Source organism: Corvus kubaryi, unplaced genomic scaffold, assembly GCF_017639235.1.
Source record: "Corvus kubaryi isolate FWS band 111438036 unplaced genomic scaffold, C.kubaryi_AGA036_p1.0 split3-131, whole genome shotgun sequence".
Lineage (NCBI taxonomy): Eukaryota > Metazoa > Chordata > Aves > Passeriformes > Corvidae > Corvus > Corvus kubaryi.
The window spans coordinates 6,559,969-6,578,988 of record NW_024582083.1 but is presented as its reverse complement, the minus strand read 5'-3'; the positions used below and the strand labels follow the sequence as shown (position 1 = coordinate 6,578,988).

At 37.2% G+C, this 19,020-nt stretch overlaps 1 protein-coding gene across 24 annotated transcripts in view; it reads right to left on the bottom strand.

Moving 5' to 3' along the window:
* Nucleotides 1–19,020, bottom strand: part of TENM3 (teneurin transmembrane protein 3) — a 1,314,113-nt gene that overhangs the window by 295,517 nt on the left and 999,576 nt on the right. For 21 of the 24 annotated variants that reach the window (XM_042015030.1, XM_042015032.1, XM_042015010.1 and 18 more), the window contains one exon: nucleotides 10,437–10,715. The exons of the other annotated variants lie outside the window; for them this stretch is intronic. In XM_042015030.1, coding sequence (XP_041870964.1) covers nucleotides 10,437–10,715 — 279 coding nt within the window. The remainder of the gene's footprint in view (nucleotides 1–10,436; nucleotides 10,716–19,020) is intronic. 24 annotated transcript variants of the gene reach the window in all.

Sequence of the window (19,020 nt, the reverse complement as noted above, 5' to 3'; positions counted from 1 at the left end):
ACAGCAGGAAGAAAAGACAATTACGAAACCTTCTCAAAGAACTAAATTTTGCCTCAAAGTATCTTAGACTTCTCACCTTTGCTATTTTTCTTCAACCTGCACAGGTGACCAATACAGTTCAGTGAAACCACTGCGAAAAGAAAGTCAAGTTTTGTAGACAAACAAAACAACCCAAATTCTTTAGACTGTCTGCCACAGGTGCAGGCTGAGACTCCATAGCATTAGTCATCAGCACTTATCCAAAGCAATTTATTTGTAACTTTAAAGTAGTTTACAGAAATATTACATTAATAAAACCCCAGCGACCGGGGGTGAGGGAGGAAAATCAATCTCTCCAGCATACAGTAATTCAGCAGCAGATATGTAACACCAGAATAAGTTTCCCTTGCCCATGCTCACAACTGCACATGTATTCATTGTGAAAATGCTTCAAAGTTTCTAGGTTATTTGAAGAAGAAACAACTGGTCCTCAGCCCTGTATGTTTACTCTATAAGAAGACAATGTGTATGACAAGAACCTGAATGAAAAGGCATTGTGAGGATGATTATGTATGCATATATGTGGCTATATACACATACTTATGAATCTATTTCACCATGAGGACAAAAAGCAACCATTAAATAGTCAACTAGAAAAACAGCCTGTGGTTGGTCTTTACTCTGTTGTGGCCTGACAATCCAGAACCAGGGCTTCCCAGGTCAGTAGCTTCTTTTTCTATTGTGAATAGAAATATTTGCTGCACTAGAGATGGAATTGCTCACATTTCGTCTCAGATGTACCAAGTCAGCAGCCACAGCAGCCCAGGGAGGTATTCGCCAGCAGCAGTACAGATCTGGCATAGCGGCTGCACAGAATCTTCAAACCAAGAAAACTATTATCTATTATGTATGTTATTACAGCAGATATGAGATATACACACCTACTAAATATTTGCATATTCATAATTTAATCTATAATTAATTTACATTGTTCACCTTTCCTAAATTGATGCTGTGAGTTCATAACTGTAAAATCTAAAAAAAGAAAAAAGAAACAAAAACCGAAGTAAGATATTGAGAAGAATTTCGCAAATTTCCATGTACTATACAGAAACCTGGACTAAACTACAATGGTCACAGCAGGTATCAAAGACCTTTCCACTGAAAGGTTTCTAAGGTGGAATAAAAATCCCCCCAACAATTATTGTTCCTGGTTTCAGTGAGCTAAAACCACATTTCTTCTTCTGTACAACATGCAGATGAAAACAATAGATAGCTGAACACAAACCTGATAGAATTTAGGAAGAAAATGGTATACTGAATGAGGGGAAGAGTGTGGAATGAAAATGAAACCCACAGCTTCTTAACAAGCATTTCTTTTCCTGAGATTTGAGACTTTGTCCTCTTCTTACCTTAAATCAAGAAAAAACCCCTTAAATTTTACCAACATATCAGGCAGTATATTATAGAGACCCAAAAAAGTTCTGATCAGTTCAATCCACATATTAATAATTGTAAAAGGAATTAATTTTCAAATCTGGCTTGAAACTTAATTTTACATTGAATTCTCATCTGAATCAGAGAAAAAAAAGCTTTATCCAAAAAACATCAAAGTAAGTTTTACATGGCTTTAATAAGAATTAAAGAACTGTCTATTCCAAAAGCCTTTGCAGCATTTTGTAAAAAAAAAAAATCATCTTGACAAATTTTCTCCAGCTGTTATTTGACCAGCATACAAAGGCTGTTACCTGTAATTGTTATTGATACTCTTACAATTGCACAGCTTATATTTACTTTAAAGTTGAAATAATTATTAGATTATTTCTCAATATGACATAATTAGACAAGGAAATGCAATTAAAATCTTATTTCAAATCTAAATTAGATTAAGCTTAAAAAACACCTTTAAAACCACTGAATATGAATAATCCTACTTTTTATATTGAGTAACTACTATTTAGACTATATCTCTGCCATTCATTTGGTTTTAGCTGACCAATATATAAATATATGCATGTATATACACCCCCTACCCCGGTATCAACATACCTATGCAGGACACTAGGAAAGTAGTAGCTGAGAAACTTGCTTTCTAATGATAACCAAATAATCTTACAGCTTTGACAGATTTTTTTTTCCCTCCTTTTTACCAGTAATAATTACGTCAATAAGCCTTATTCAGCAAATTCGTTACTCTCTAATTCATTAATTAAAACAATTTACTGCTACCACCATGATTTTTCAAGGACATCAAAACCATTCCAAATCAAAACAGCAAAGATCATCAGTTCACAGATGTGCAAAGCATACTGCACTCTTACAGCAACCTCACATTTAAATCCTTGCACAAGTACATCCAGAAGAACCCCTATTGCTTAGGGCAACTGAAGAGCAATATTTTTATACCAAACCTAAAATGAGGAGAAAAAAGTCTATGAAAAGTTAACCATTTCCAATTAGAAGAGAAAACCAATATAAAAATTCAATATTAAATTGCAGAGCAACATTTTTATAGCCTTAATTTTCTCAACATGCTTCCTTGCTGACTAATTTTTGGGTTGAATAAGACACTTGACTCACAAAAACTAAAACCAGAAAGGAAGCGAAGAATTTCTGTTGTGCACCCTGTTCCTCAAGGACCGACAGCAACTACACCAGCACTTAAAACTTGTTTTGGAAAATACGTCAGATGATTAAATATCTGCACGGTCCCCAGGAATCTTTCACTGAGTTACTCTTGGAATGCCATTGGCTGAGCTAACGTGTACTTTTTGCTATTCGCACTGCTTGCCTCTGGTCCTATTTGCCATTTGTGGCCTTTGTAACAGCAGCAGTATCTAGAGAGAACACACTGGGTGCAGCAGGCTGAGCTCTCCCAGTCTCTTCTAGTGTCATGCAATTCAATTGTTAACCTTTCTCTAGGCCTCCAACTGGCTGGCATTTGTCTCAGAGTGTAGTCCCAAAGCAGTCATGGAGACACACCACTCCTGTCTTAGCACTGCACTGAATGCAGCAGCAGGATTATTTCAGTAGCAGTATATATGTATACAAAGACACATTATACATTCGTGGAAGAAACCCCCACATACTACAGCAAACACCACTGCCCAATAACCAGTGTGACCTTGAGGTGACGCCTACCCAGGAGGAAACAGAAATGTTTCCCAGACATGCAGGATCAGGGATGGGGAAGCCACAGCTCAGTGCTGGTTGAAAAGCCCTTGCACTGCAGAGGAGACATGGGCTGCTGAGCATCGTTTTGCAAGCTGGACATACACAAGTTCAGGGGTCCAGACTTGCAGCATCCACTGGTGCTGGCAGAGCCATCCAAAGTCTTTGGAAGGCCACTGTCTGACTCCTTGGAATGTAATGGTAATGGGGGGAAGCTCCTGATAACTAGAATATAAAGGTCATGTCATCTTCAAGATGGGCAAGGAATATATGAGGAAGCAGAGGCAGTCAGCCTCATCCCAGGCTCCCAGGGAAGATGATGGAACAAATATTGCTGGAAGTATCCTTCATATGCTGGGATAGGTCTCCAGGAAAAGAAAGTGAATGAGAACAGCTAACATGTATTTACCAAAGGCAAATCATAACTAAACAACCTGACTGCTAATTGTCACAGCAGACAAAGGGAAAGCAGCAGATACTGCTTTCCATGACTTCAGCAAGGTTTCCAATGCAGTTTCCCATAGTATCCTGCTAGCCAAGCTGGAGAGACATGGACTGAATGGGTGAGCTGCATTTTCTACAAAATGCAAGGAACATTTTGTAGAAAACTGGTTGTATGAAGGGGCTGTAAGATTAGTGTTTTTTAGTGCAAAGAGCAACTGTTGCTCAACAGTAATGGCATTCATCAGGAGCTAATGTTGGGATGATGTTGTTTTGTCTGTACTACATTTAACATCTTGAGAATGAATAAGATGGAATGTGCCCTTAGCAAGTTTGTGGATGACACCAAGCTGGAAAGACTGATCAGCACACTGCAGGGCAGGATTGCCTTTTGAAGCGATCTCAACAGGCTCTAAGAATTGGCCGAAAAAGCCTCATGAATTCCAAAGGCAGAGTAACCACATCTAACGGTACTAGCTGGGAGCCCACTGGAAAGCAGCTTTGTAGTAAAGGACCTGGGGAGCCAATGTGGACAAGTTCAGCAGTGAGCCCTTTCAACAATAAGCCAAACCACATACTGGGCTGCATTCAGAAGAATGGAGCCAGCATACCCTGGGAAGTGATTAGTCCCTTTTATTCAGCATTTGAAGGCCACATCTCGATGACAATATTCTGTTTGCATCTTGCCAGTACAACACTGACAAATTGGAATGAATTCAGTGAAGACTGCCCACGATGATTGGAGTGCTGAAGCATACAAATTGAGGAGAAGCTCAGTGAGCCAGAAAGGCAAAAGGTGGAAATCTAACTTTGGTCTTCCACTACCCAGTGCAATGGTCCCAACTCCAGCAAGGGAAACTCTGTTTAGGGGAAAAAATTCACAATGAAGTTGGCTAAGCACCAGAACAGTTGCACAAGATGATGTAGAATGTCTCACTTGTTATAAAGCATAAACAGTTTTTTTCCTAGGGTGTTTCCTGCATAACTTATTAGAAAGGTTCCTCCTCCTTTCTCTTTTTCCCTTCTGAAGTTGTCCTGTTTGTTTTTACCTTCCAAAACCATATCCGTCATCAATGATTTCTCACTCATGAATCATAAAAAGCCCAGGGGCTGTAGACACTCTATACATGCAGGACAAAATTTATTTATCTAAGCAACCTCTAATTCTTTATTTAAAAGTATAAATATTAACGCTGTGATCAGTTACTCAGGTAGCAAATGCTGAAAACCAACAAGAAGAAAACATATCAGCAATATAGTCTTCTTTCACTGCTAAGTAATAAATCAACTCCGTCTTCTCCTTTTTCATAGTATTCATGTTTCCGTACAACTCTACTTTTTTACTGATTGTGTCTCAATTTTATTCGTATGCCTGCGCCTCCCCAGGGTCCTCCTGAAGCATCTTTGTAAGCTCCTCCTCAGAAATTTGACCTTCCTTCCTTTTTCTGCATGTTTTGGTTTTTTTCCTTAAAATTCAGATATTTTGAGAAACCCTGAAATATGACAGTTGGTCTTTAAACACCTCTTTCACCATTCCTTAACATTAGAAAGATTTATAAGCTTAAGAGCCAAGAATGAATTCTCTGAAATTTTCTGCTTTGATTGGGATCTGCAAGGAAAAAACAATTCTAATTTTATTGCTGTCAGCTGTTGCTAAACCTATAGTTCCTGCACATCAGAAAATTTGTCCAAGTGTTAACAAAGAGCCTCATCCTCTGGCCTGATGGTCTATACCAAATTCCCATCATGAAAGCGTAATTAAGATGGTCCTTTGGAATCTCATGCCCTTCTTCAACAGCAAGTTCAGTGACACTCAAATCCATGAAACCCAGTAGATCCCACAAAGTTACTGCAAAAAGGTCATCCCAACTGTTGCCTCTTTGGCTACCACTAGCCAAAGGAATTATGAACATGATTTTCAGTTGCATCAACAATTAGATTATTAATTGAAATATATCCACAGGACTACTATCACAATGGAATCTGAAAACTGGTGTAACTATAGAAAACTGATAATATTTCAGAACACCAGATAATTACTTTTGTTTATGGATTTCTGTTCCATGTCTCCGTAACCAAAGAAAAATTTGTATGCTTGTTAAATATTAAATATTATTTCAGAGCTGACTTCTGTCAAAAATAAAACAGATTGATTTCCTGGTCATGAATTTTTTTGGCAGCAAAGCAAGATTTAGGACATTTTGGCATACTTAATGAGAAGAAGACAATTGCTAGATGGAAATCTGTGGGAAAGAGTGAGGAAATTGTAGTTGGTGGTATAGCAGTAAGATGAGGATTAATTCACCAGCTATGTGGCTGGTTTTGATCAGCAGGCTCAGCATTTGGCTAGCAGGTGGAATAGTTGGCTAGCTACTATTCAATAGGGTTCATTTAAATCAAGTTTTGTGCCTTAGCATAAAGAAAGATGTTAAATAGGTGAAAACATGTAACACTACTTCCTGAATTATGTGCATTATTTATTAATGCAGAGTTCAATTATGTTATGGATGAACTGGGTTAGACACAACAGATTAAAATGTCTTGACAAGTATCTTACCAACGTATTTCTTGGGTTTCAGAGATCTGAATGCCAGTAAATTCATCATTCTGGAAGGACAAGAGAGTATTAGGTTCACAAGAATGCTATCTTCAGAAACTGTCTGAAGTTGGAGAGGAAGCAAGTAGGTAGCCACACAGCTGATAAAGTGATATTTTCTCCTTACAGCAAACCCTCAGCAATAAACACTCTACCAGCAATACCTACTTTTCTGTATCCATGAAAAATTGGTCCAAGTTTCAAACCATTTATCTAACCAATTCAGAATGACTGCCTGAGGCCATGAACTTGACTCTCTCTCTCCCTTTATTCTTTTTATTTTGCTACATCCTGATCTCTGGCTTTCTAACAAAGACCCATCAGTGCAAAACTTTCACTAAACAAAAAAAGAAATCCCCACATTCTAGTGCCAATAGAACTACTTTCTGTGTGCCCAGGTAGAAGGTGACATGAACTTGACCCAAGTCTTAAATGAGTGACTTTTCAATCAGAATCATTGCCAGAGCCTTTCAGGCCAGCACACAAAAAACGCACACAAAACCAGCTATATAATTTTACATGGACAAATAAATAAATAATAAGGTGCTGCACTTCTGGAATAACTTGCTCAATTACCTTTCATGTTTTGCTTATTAACCTTCTGATGTCTCATTAAGTCAGGGATTGCAGTTTCATGGGTTTAAAAAATAATTTAAATATATAAGTGTATTCTAAAATACCTTAAAAATATATTGACCTTTTAAGCAAATGGGCCATTTGAAGTCTAACTACAACTTGTAGATCATACTCTGCTGGAATATTTATCCAGTTTAAAAGACAAGCTTTAGTAATCTTAGAAAAGCTTAGCAACATAAAGTTACTGGCAAGCGTGTAAGAGACCCGCTGCTTGTATTTCAAAGCAACAGCTCCTAGAACAATTACCAACATAAATTTCTCGATGCAGCATTTATGAAATAACTTGCAATGAGAATGGAGAAGAAAGCCTGAAAAAGCATGTGCATGCTCAGTGTGCTCCAACTGATACATTATACTGTATGTGACACTGGTTGGTTGCCCAGAATAACAGATGCAGGTCCTCCTTCAGGGAGGCTGACATGACAGATCTCTCAGAATATGATGCCAAGAGTCATACATGGAACTTGAATGAAATCAAAGAAAATAATTTCTCTTCAGAATTATTTACTGAGCAATATCCTAAAATAACCTTTGATGTGAGAATACATCTATTAACCCTATGTTTGACATATGTTCTGTTGCTTTAAAAAAAAATTATCTGCTGGCACAGTATGTTCTCATTTTTTAAATTTTGCAACTTGATAATTTGCAATGTTATTTGTTTAAAGAAACTTCTACATCTTCCAAGATTATTTAAAAATTTAAGTCACTTTTTTAGGATCTTAGAAACGTACTATTAAGACCCTGACAAATAGAAGATAAGAATTTTCAACAAAGTATTTCTTCTTGCTTATTGTAATTATGCAGCAGAATTGCAAGTTTTGCCTTCCTGAGGGATATGCAATCCACAACTGTTTCAGAAGAGCAAATACCTAACAATTACAAGGAAGGAAAGGAAATGCTATTTTGATGCTGAGCTTCTCTTCCTGTCTAATCAGCAAGAAAGAAAACCCCAAGTACATTCACCAAATTGTTAATCCTGAGATCATAAACCTGTAGGATAAGTCAAAGTTCTCATCATCTTGACAAGTCCAAGATTATGGCAAAGGACTATTTAAACAGTGAGTAGTTTTACTGGGTGAATGCTGGGATCACTGAAACACTGAGGCCTTAAGGTGAGGAAAGTACGATCTGGTGGTGTTGAGTTTTGCTCATCATAACCAGTTGCAGCTTTTTTACCTTAAAGGTAAACACACTGCATTGAAATGCATTTACCTGTAAAGCAATGCCATCAAAATTCAGTCAGGAATCTTTCACACACAGCAGAGGGGGATGCAACACAGCGGACTTGCTGTAACTCTCACTTTGGTTTCAAAGCCTTAACAGATTTGTCAGATTTTAACAGCAGACTGGCACAGCTGCTAACTTTAGGCCATAAATTAACAAAACTTTCACCTGCAGTTTAGTCCTTTGATTAGAGCACCTGCGCCTGCCAGGGCAATACGGTTTCCCTGGCTTTAAATTATATTTTCTATTCTACTATGAGCATTAAATCTTCTGAGTTCCAACAATATGTATAAAATAATTTCTCAACCAAGTCTTCCACGTTCAGTGGAAACAAAAATTCAGAGAAAAAATACCAAAGAAGATTAAGCTTTTCACCATTTTAACATCTCCACTGAAACGGCGACCCATGACATGGTCCAAGTTATAGATGTTTCATAACCCTAGGGAACTCTCAAGCCATCAAAATTTCATTAGCTTCACAGCAGTCCCAGTACATTCTTAAGCTGGACTGCTGGCCTCCCTATTAACAAATAAATCAACTGTAATCCTTTTTAATGGCTAAACTCTTCGTTGAAGTTGTATCAAACACCAGACATTCCTTGCATAATTTTAACCACTGCAGAATAATGTATTTTTTAACATATGCAGTCTTCTCACACACATAAAAACAAAACATTCTAACTTTCAGATGATTGGAGGAAGTTTTGGCATATTTTAATCAGATAATTTCTTTTTAAAAAAATTGTAAATGTAAAACCCATTGAAAAGTACACCAAACCTATGGTACCTCTGAAGCAGTCACCTCTTCAGTAATGTAAAGATATGACTTTCTACAGATCGTGTGTGTGTGCATGCATGTATATATAAATATGTATTTTCAAGATCAATAACCAAAGGTTTTACAAAAGGGTCAAGAGAATTTGTTTCACCATAGACCTTGCAAAATCACGGGACTGCTCAACAACTTATTCTAGACTGCTCTGCAGCTGAAATATCAAGCATTATCTCACAGAAACTCCACTGCCAAAAGGTGGTAGGCAAGTACTTCTGTCTTCTTTCAGAATGTGCCTCTGACTCAAAACAAATTTTCCAAGCATGACACAAGACACCTGTAAGCACTGAGAGCTGTCTGGTCAGGTACCATGTAGCATTAAGTCCAACACAAAAGGACGGTCCCATTTGAGACAGTGGTTTTTGCACAGGCATCTTCTGGTAGAAACAGCCACCAGAAGAAGAACAAGTACAAATAACAATAAATTATAGCTTTGGGTTTGTTTTCTCAAACTGAAGTTAAAATAATAAATAGGAAGGACTAAGCTTTATTGCTTGTAGTTTAAAATAAAAGTGCACTCATTTTTTAAGGATTACCATGCATACATACCTACATAGCTGTTTCCCACCACGTGTTACAGTCATTGCCGGAGGACAGCAATAAAATTGCTCTAATTTTTGTACAGCCGAGCGGACAGGTTTAATAAATTAATAAAATGACATGTAGACATGCAGGCAATAGCCATCACTAATTTTCATTGTTACTCATTTTTCTTTATTCCTCTTTTGAATTTTTCACATAGAAAGTCATGAAGTTAATAGAACAATTGTATTAATTCTAGCAAAGCTGAAAATCTTCTGCAAATAAAAAGTTAAGACTGGTACAGTTAGCATTTAACACCACATTAGATTCTGTTCATAACCTCAAGAGGAAGTAAAAAATTTTGAAAAGCTTTAAAAATTAATCATTCAATTGTATTAACCTATTTTCATTTAAACTCTAAGACTTAATATACAATGGTCATACCCCACATCCTACAAAGCTGCTGTTAAGATTTTTGTTGCAGATTTTAATTGCACAGTAATCCAGTCCCCCAGGCACATCAAAGGCCACATGTCCCTCTTCACCACAATTCCAATTGCTCTCATCAGCTAAGAAGTTTAAAGCACAATCAAATTTCTTTTTCAATCACATGAGCCCTCTTAATAAGCTATTCTTTGAGTTCATTCATCCATTCTAAGACTCCGCAACTTCTCTAAGATGTGTTGAAGAACAGTTTACAATGAAACTTCTGAATTCTAGCTAGTCTGGGGAACAACTTTATCACTACCTAGCTGTTCCCCAGAGGGTAACAGGTGATATGGCTAGCGATAATACAGAACTAATTTTTTTTTGCGATTAAACTGTTCCAAAATTACAACCAAAGCACCACATCCAAAGGCTGCATTAGTTAGGACTGATACTGAATATTGACTTTTCTGGGGAGAGGGAAAAAGAAAAAGAAAGAAGGTAAATAATTCAAGGCCTTTCCTTTAATGATTTAAAATTACTGAGTGTCAGCCAAAACAGCAAATAAACATTAATTTATATATGGGCATATGCATAAGAACTTACCATTTTCACTGTCGGACTTGTTTTCATGTTCGGTATCAGTCAGAGTGAGGGCTGAGTTGGAACGGCTCGACAGACAGGAACTGCGCCCTGATTTGACCCCCCTGCCCCAAAGTCTCATGGCATGCTCTGGAGACATCACTCCTTCATTTTCAGTATCAGCATCTGACCCTGCACTGATAGAGTAACCTCTGTGGGGGAGCCCCATTTCCGCACAAAATGCCAGTCCTCGACGAGCTGCTGGTTCACAAACTCCTAACTGCCTTAGGGTAAAATTCTGTCCTGATTAGGGGAAAAAAAGATAACAAAAGGTGAGAAATTTTTAATTATTTTATTTTAAAGAAGTTAAAAGTAAAAACTCTTCATGTGTATAATTGTCTCAGATACCACATAAGGTGTTTTGTCAAAATTCCACCTGTATTACAATCAAGTGGATTCTTTTGTCTCCAGCTCTCCTCAGCACTATTTTGTCAACTGCTTTAACACATCAAAAGAGAACCTGGGTAGCAAATAAAGAAAACAGAACCTGCTAACAAAGAAAAGCCAATTCAGTACATGAAAGGATTAAAAATAAATTTTAAACTTTTCATTTAAAAAAAATATATATTTTTCAAAGCATAAAAACACAATATATTTGTCAGGATTTTTGGTTGGTTGGTTGGTTGGTTGGTTTTGGGGAGGGTTTTTTGTTTGTCTTCATTAGAGGTCAAAGCAAGAGGCTATTTTTCCCCATAAAAATGTCACCTAATGTGGCAATGGGAAAGCTAAACAGGAACAAAGCTCACCTGGTTTTTATTTCCTTTCTCTGCCTTATTTTAATACATAAATACAAAGAATCAGAAACATGGCCACCTGTTACCTGCAAGTACTACAGTAAAATTGTTATTTTTCATGTCACTGCATTTTGAGGAGCATTTTACACTTTCACTGCTGAAGCAGAGTCTGTGCATTTTAACAGACTTTTAGCCTGTTTTGGGGCAGAGCAAGAGACATAAGTGAATCCCAAATGATTGTATTAATAAATTAGGTGCAATAAACTCGTGACACTTCAATAACTTAGAGTGTCTAAATTATGCGATACTCAAAAATGACTGCCTTTTTAATGGCTGTGTCTTCATCCTACTTTTATGTCTGTAGATTTAAGGCATTTTATGATATATAGACACTTGGCAAGCTCCTTTGCATACCTATATCCATAATACTTTTCCATCCTAGCCCACAATTATTTCATAGCTCTGAGAACAAATTAGGACACACACTCAATTTTTGAATCTGACAGGCATCCTAATTTCTCCATAATTAGTCATTTAACATAAAAACACACTAGCAAGACAATTAAAGCTTATAATATGTCAAGAACAGAATTCTATGCACAAAAAAGTAATAGAATTGCAGAAGTATGAACACAGAAGTGCAAATAATTCCTGAAATATTAAGAGTTAATGCACTGGTCATCAACTTTTTTAAAGTAGCTGGTTAATTATTTTATTGCTGCAGTCACCTGAAGCTGTTCCTACAAGTTTCTTCACAGTCAGAACCATAAATGAATTCTGACAATGACTTTCATAAATAATGAAAATCAGTTACTACAATTAGGTACAAATCAAACTACTTATTATGCGGCTGTGAATAGACATTTGAATGAAAATATAGCTGGGGAGGTAAATACAAAGGAGTAAGCATATCTATGCCTATGTCTGAACAGTGTCAAGGGTATAAGAAAGGGGATTACCATGCACACACTGATAGTATCTTGTCATGTTTTAAAGCTGTCATGCCACATGAATATCCAGGTTTTATGAGAGCTGAAAGTAATCAGCGAAGGAAACAGGCCAAACAAACCGCCCAGTGGTAATAGGGTCAGAGCTGAAAGCGGTAAAGTGTCTACAATACTTAATTATTTTACATTTTTGTAGATATATGCTAAGGGTGACAGTTTAGAACACTGGTTTATGCCTTTGGTACATTAGTATGTGAATCTACATTTTCAAACAGTTGCCTAAAGCCAGATACAAACACAGACGAAGCCTCTGTGCACATGTGTATGTGTACAGGTGTCTCTACACACACATGGAGTAGTTAAGGTGTATACACAGTTGCACATGCAGCATCTTATTTATTCTAAAAAGAGAGTTTTGAGAAGCAAAATGGAAAGGAAAGAGGTATTATGACCAAATACAAGGTTATTTGAGTCAGTAACAAAACTGCTGTTGACTTCAATGCTACAAGGTGTTATACCTATGGTCCCCACAACCTCATGCTGCTGAGATGTGAAGGTGAGGAAGGATGCAGACACACAGCTGCTGCCTCCTGAGCCACAATCAGACCAGCTCAGCAGTGGGAGAGCATCACACCCTGCAGCTCCTCCAGCAACCCTGCTCCACACAACCCTGTGCTCCCCCCACTGCAAAAACACCCTTTGCACTCAGACCCATCTGTGCAGGCACGGCAATTTGAAAAGACTGTTACATACACACTTCTTTCTTCGTCATAAGCACTTGAGAGAAACTACCTGAGGCATTCCAGAACATCTTCCATGAGCTTCCCAGGGGACTTGGTCTCAGGCATAACATACCACCTACCATCAGTAAATTGATTTTTTTAGTTGAAGTTTACAACAGCCTACCTTCATGTAAAATATCATCTTCTTTTTCCCCCCTCTTGTGAATGGTAAAAACCCCACAAAATGGCATTGTGCAACCAAAACAGGAATGGGGGGCAGGTTTGAATATTGCTCCCTTATTCCATTCAATGTATTAGAGCTTTTCACTGTACTGAGAAGTTTTACATCATAGCCCAGAAATGTTGTAACAGCTTTAGAATCATCAGGCTACATAATCTTCTGACCTAAAGCCTTCCTAAGAGCTTGACTAAGAGGATTGTAGTCCATGTAAGTTGCCTACACAAATGAAAAAACAAAACAAAACAAACCCCAAACAACCCACAAAACCCAAACTGAAATGTTGACATGGAAAAATAAAATGTTTATTTGTGTAGAAATTTAAAAATTCAAATCCCAAAGGAAATCATACATATGTGATAGAAAAATGTTACATCATCTTAAGGTTTCTGAACAATAAAACCAGGAAATCTTCCAGTATCCAGGGGAAGCTGAATACAGCTGGGATGCAGACCTAGAGGGTAGCAGACTAGATGGGAGCTTTTACCTGATAGTGAACAACACTATGAAATCAAATTAAAAGCTGAAAAGGAGGTTGTAGGAGATCAGTGAGAAAAAAGAGCATGAACTGAGGATGTTCTTCTTGTGTTCACAGAGTTTCTAATTTATCTTTCCAGAATGACTTGCATGTGAGTGATTTACTCATTGGTTTCTTGCACTTTACCATTTGGAATTTCTCCCACTGCCACTAAGTGTCTCAAGAGTTCATGAAGACTTAAAAGCAGCTTGGCCACTGTAAGGAACCAATTCCTGAGAAGAAAATGGAGATACAGAATAAACAGATAGGCAGCATAATGCTTCGTGGGTTTTTTTTCTTTCCTTTCAAAAACGTATGAAGTGAAAAGTAGAAAAAAATGAGACACAACATTTCAAGGACACTTGTTCTGGAAATATCTTTGGGGGTTTTGGACTATTTGGGATGATATGTCATGAAGTGAAGTTTTAAAAACTGTCAATAATGCCGTTTACTACCTCTCAACTATTACATGCTGTATTTCTGCTGGCTAGGAATATCAATTTATAGGTATTGTAAGGACTGCTAACACCCTCTGTTTGTGGAGACAAGAGCAAAACTAATTAATTAATAACTCTAAAATAACTTTCAAAAGCTCATGCAGCAATCACTGCTAAAAACACAGCATTTGCCAACAGTGACCATACATGCCTACGTGTTATGTTGCAACTTTCTCTGTAAGCAATAATCCCTGCAGGATTGGTGCAGCTCCTTAACTACATCAGTTATACAAAAATGGACACCAACATACTTTCAATACATATATGTCTAGAGCAGAATTATTATTCTTAAAAGATAATGTGCCAGAATCATGCAGGTTACATTGTCTAGAAATGTGCTTTTTTTTAAATTTAATCAAATACTGCTATAAGAAAGTTTGATGTACACAGAAATTGGTGTAGTTATTTATAAAGCTGTAAGTTAAAAACTGGAATTAAATGGAGACTTACTGCACTTGTGCTATGTTTGTTTCCCTGGCCTAATTTGGGGAAGTCCTTCAATGACCTCCATAATAAGTTAAGCTTCAAGTTGGAACTGTTATCTGTGGAAATGGGTTTCTGAAGAGGACTACTAAACAAAAGAAAAGGTCCCATGGTTCTTCAGTTGTCAGTGTCTGCTTTAAGTTGGATCTATACTAAATATAAACACAAAGATATTATCTTAAAAACCATGAAAAGGTGAAAGAATCAAACAGAAGGAACGAACAAAAGTTTCCAAAAAGAAAATTTGTCAGCATCTCCAGTCATCAGCACTGTCCTTACTATTCATTAACCACTGATAAATTGACAAGTCAGGTTTCAGGAACAATAGACTAGAGAAAAAAAAAAAATCTGAAAGGCCTCCAAAGCACCTGCCTAGTTAGCATAAAAATACACCCAGCTCCCCTAGCTTTTAAACCAGATGAATTATAGTGTGACTGCCTTTGCTGACTTTGGTTTTGTCCTAACAGGACGGACATGGTACCAAAAAGACAGAGGTCCTAAACATATCCAAGTTCATACTAAAAATTCTGTTCAGTTTGGCTCTTGATAATGTTTCATGCCATATCTGGTGTCTCTGCATCCTTCATTACTTGTCGGTCCCCTTTCTAACCTATTCCTCGTTTGTATTTTACCTTCTTCTAGCTGCCTAGAACACATTTGTGGAGTTCAAAGAGCAAGCACATTTTCCCTGTAATCACTATGTGATAACGCATGACAAAAATACTTATACCAAACTTAGCGAAACTATGAAACAACTAAAGATGTACAGATGCAAAACAATGAACACAGTCCTTAGGAGAACCAATCTTCTCCCTTACATTTCCTTGACTTGCTACTTAATCCTATGTTTTTTTTTTTTTAATTAACAGTAGTTTCATTTATTTAGAAAGCAAATGAGGAAAAAGCTCTTACCCTAGTTTTTATTTTCTATCTGCAGATTACTGCATACAGATACGTCCTCAATAACAGAACATTTATTATATTGGCTTTTGTATAAGCAGCACTGGTATCAAAGTGTTCCTGCAAGGACCATACTGTTTTCTGCTACTCTGATAGCAAGTACTTACTTCCTTTTTATTTCATACTTAGACGCTATATAGAGGATACATTTTTCCTATGGAAGCTTTTTATGCGGAGCTCAAACTTACAATCAGGTCCTTTGTAAAGAAAGATCTTGAGAGGAAGAACATGGAAATAAATGTACAATAAATTTGCTGAAAATGAAAGGGTAAAGATTTTTTTTAAAATAGCAAAACAGATACCTTGGATGCTCTAGAAAACTCTGACAAGAAGTGTACAAACACTGTCTCCAGAAATCAGAATGCTAGGTGGATAGAATGCAATTACACAAAAGAGAGAATGACTAATAGATGTGATACATCCATTCTGTCACACAAACTTCACAATATATTTAGTAAAATGGAATTTTCAAAGCTGTACGTGCAGATTTCTGTTCGCTAGGATGCGAGAAATTACAGTGAAAACTGACAAGTAATGAGCTTTGCCTATGTTAACATTTTCTTTCTGATTTGGTGTAGTGTTTTGTTGTTATTACTTCAGCCTGATTTTCTCTTTTGCTTTCGTGAAAATTATGTGAAATTTAAACCATCCTAATCCACTGTATCACATTTTCTTCCTGTTTTTAATTCCTGTGTTTTTCTTTTCACTCATCACAACCATCTTCCTTGTCACCTTTTAATCTCTTTTTCTTGACCTTTCTGCTCTATTCACTTTTCTATCTTAACCTCCTTTTCTTGTCATTATCTGATTTAGAGAGGAGTTGTAAGGTTCATATGAAAGACAGTTGCTTCTCTAATATATCCAGTAAACTACATAATAACAAAGAGCATCAAAATATATTAAATTTCATCAAGTGTGCATATAATTTTCAAATGCTCGTTATTCTCAGCAAACATTAATCAAACAGTTCTCACATTCCTTATGGACTTTTAAAAGCATGTGGGGACGTAAGTCATGGGCTTCATGACTTCTGACAAAGTTTAGTGCCAAATACTGCGAGTTCTCTGAGCTCTACTTATTGTGCTACTCTTGATAGAAGATCTTTATGCAAGACTCAAAACCCAAGTTAATTCTTTGGAACAAAAAGTAAAAGAATCACACATATATATTTGCATATTTGTGAGAAATAAAGTCATTCAAACTTGATATGCATCTTTATTACTATAGAATCACAAGGAGACTGATGGAAAAGATAGCTTAGGAAAGTTTTTGTTTTCAGATATAGGGAAGAATTTATGCAAATGAAACAGTCACCTTCTTGTCACTGGTCTTCCACATTATGGTTCAAACATGCAGTCTCTCCTGTACTTTATGAGAAACTCATAATTTTATTCCCTGTTAGGCTTGAGATGGCAGGGGATCTACAGTCCTAATCCTGAGACTAAAATATAAGCAGCACTTCTTAAACCATTATAAGGATAAAGGGCTGTTTATCAAGCCCTTCTGAAGTTACCACAGAGAAAGATTAAAGCCAGCTGAAGATAATTTCACAATTGCACAATTCAAAGCTGTGAAGCAAACGTGCTCCAGTAAATGAACTAATAATTTAAACATTATGGTTCCAATTTTGGGGATTTTATATTAAAATCATTTTATGACTATGATTATATAAAATATAAACTAAATTAAGAGAAACCAGCACAGCTGTCCCAATCATGGGCTTCAAGACAGGTAAAAAAAAGGATTTGTGGATTTAGAAAAGACATACATCTCTGTGAATAGCAAAGAACACAATGTCTTGATCATGAGCAGAATGACAGTATAGACATTTTAGGCCTCTGTCTTAATCATTGGATCCTGGGACCAAAACATCAACGTTCGAGCACCCATTTATTACAAAATAAGAATTACGAAAAGCCTAAATTTGATAGATGTGAAGAAAATATGACCCAAGGGTAAGCAATGTTGAGATGATTGATATCCAGTCTGCAAAAAGCCTACGAAGACAGATCTGAACTGCCACATTAAAGTCAGTACAGTGCTAAAGACATGACATACAGCTTGAAATGGGGAAGGAAGGTGAAGAGGAAGGAGGCAGAATGAAGACATGCACGCAAATTGGAGCTCAGGTTTACGGCTATTCCTCCATACAAGGAGGTGAGAAAACTCTATTATTATTTATGCCTTCCCATGAGGGAAAGTGAGCAGATGGACCCAGAGGGATATGTCTCTCAGCACAGTAGAAAATTTGATTAGTTCTACAGGCTATGAACTGGTACAAAATAAAAACCCAACGCGCCTATTCCAAGCTGTTTATACGTTTCAGGTTGTGGAACTTCGTACGGAAGTATTCCACGTGTATGGGAATTGACTCCTCAATGCATGGACAGAATGAGGTGCTCAGACCATCGCTGTAGCTACACGCAAGCATCAACACAGAATATGGACCCAAAAAATTCTGCAGAAATGAAAACCTCTTATTCCCTCTATCACTCACACTGCCCATCACGATCCCCCAAAAGGCTTTCCACTCTGTAAACCCCATAATAAATGTAGTGTAGCAATGCTTTAATTTAGAAGTTCTAGCAAAACGTCCATTATGCGGAAGACACGAAAAGATTTACCACTCACAAGTATTTATGGCACTACAAAAAAAAAAAGGCAGAAAAACAAAGCCTGAAGCAAATGTGTTCCCTTGGCTCTACCATTTCCTCTTTTGGCTTTAATAAGCTCAGTAACACCGAGTACTGGCTCTCAAGCCCATAAGTTCACCCTTTGCAAACTAATTTCAGAAAGCATCAAGGAACTTTCTGAGAAATTACTCCCATTTTACATCTCTGCTTCACTTTATGCATTTATTTGCCAGTGATGGAATAAGCAATCACTCACAGCTTGGCCTCCAGCCCTGGCTCTCAGCCCTAAGCACTAAATCAACAGACAAGACAGACAGGACTCTTCAGCCTCTTTCATTCCTCCCCTCACCCCATCTCTCACTGCACACTTTTCTAGCTTTATCCTCTCTGTAGATGTTAACATACTGAAGTCATCTTTCATAGCCATCCATGGGATCCATTCATCTCCCCAGTCCACTGTTTAGTTTTTATTACAGACAGAAGCAGCACATAGATCTCAGTATATGAGCTACGGAAAGATATAAGAGCAGTTACAGACCCTCTAAAGTATCTTCCTTTCCATAACGTTGAAAATCCTTGTGAAGACCTCTTGGTCATCTTATAAATGCTTCATCATTATGATCAAGAACTTAACTCTCCTGTTTTGCAACTGGACTTGTTGAAGACAAGGTTTCTACTCTATGGACTTGTAGAGGCTGCGTAGAACTGCCTGAACAAGCAGTCTACTGCCAATATAACCAAGGCTGATTTCTCCCTGGAGAATCACAATTACCCTTTGTCTCTAGATCTGTAGCTCATCTACAGGCCACGACCCACA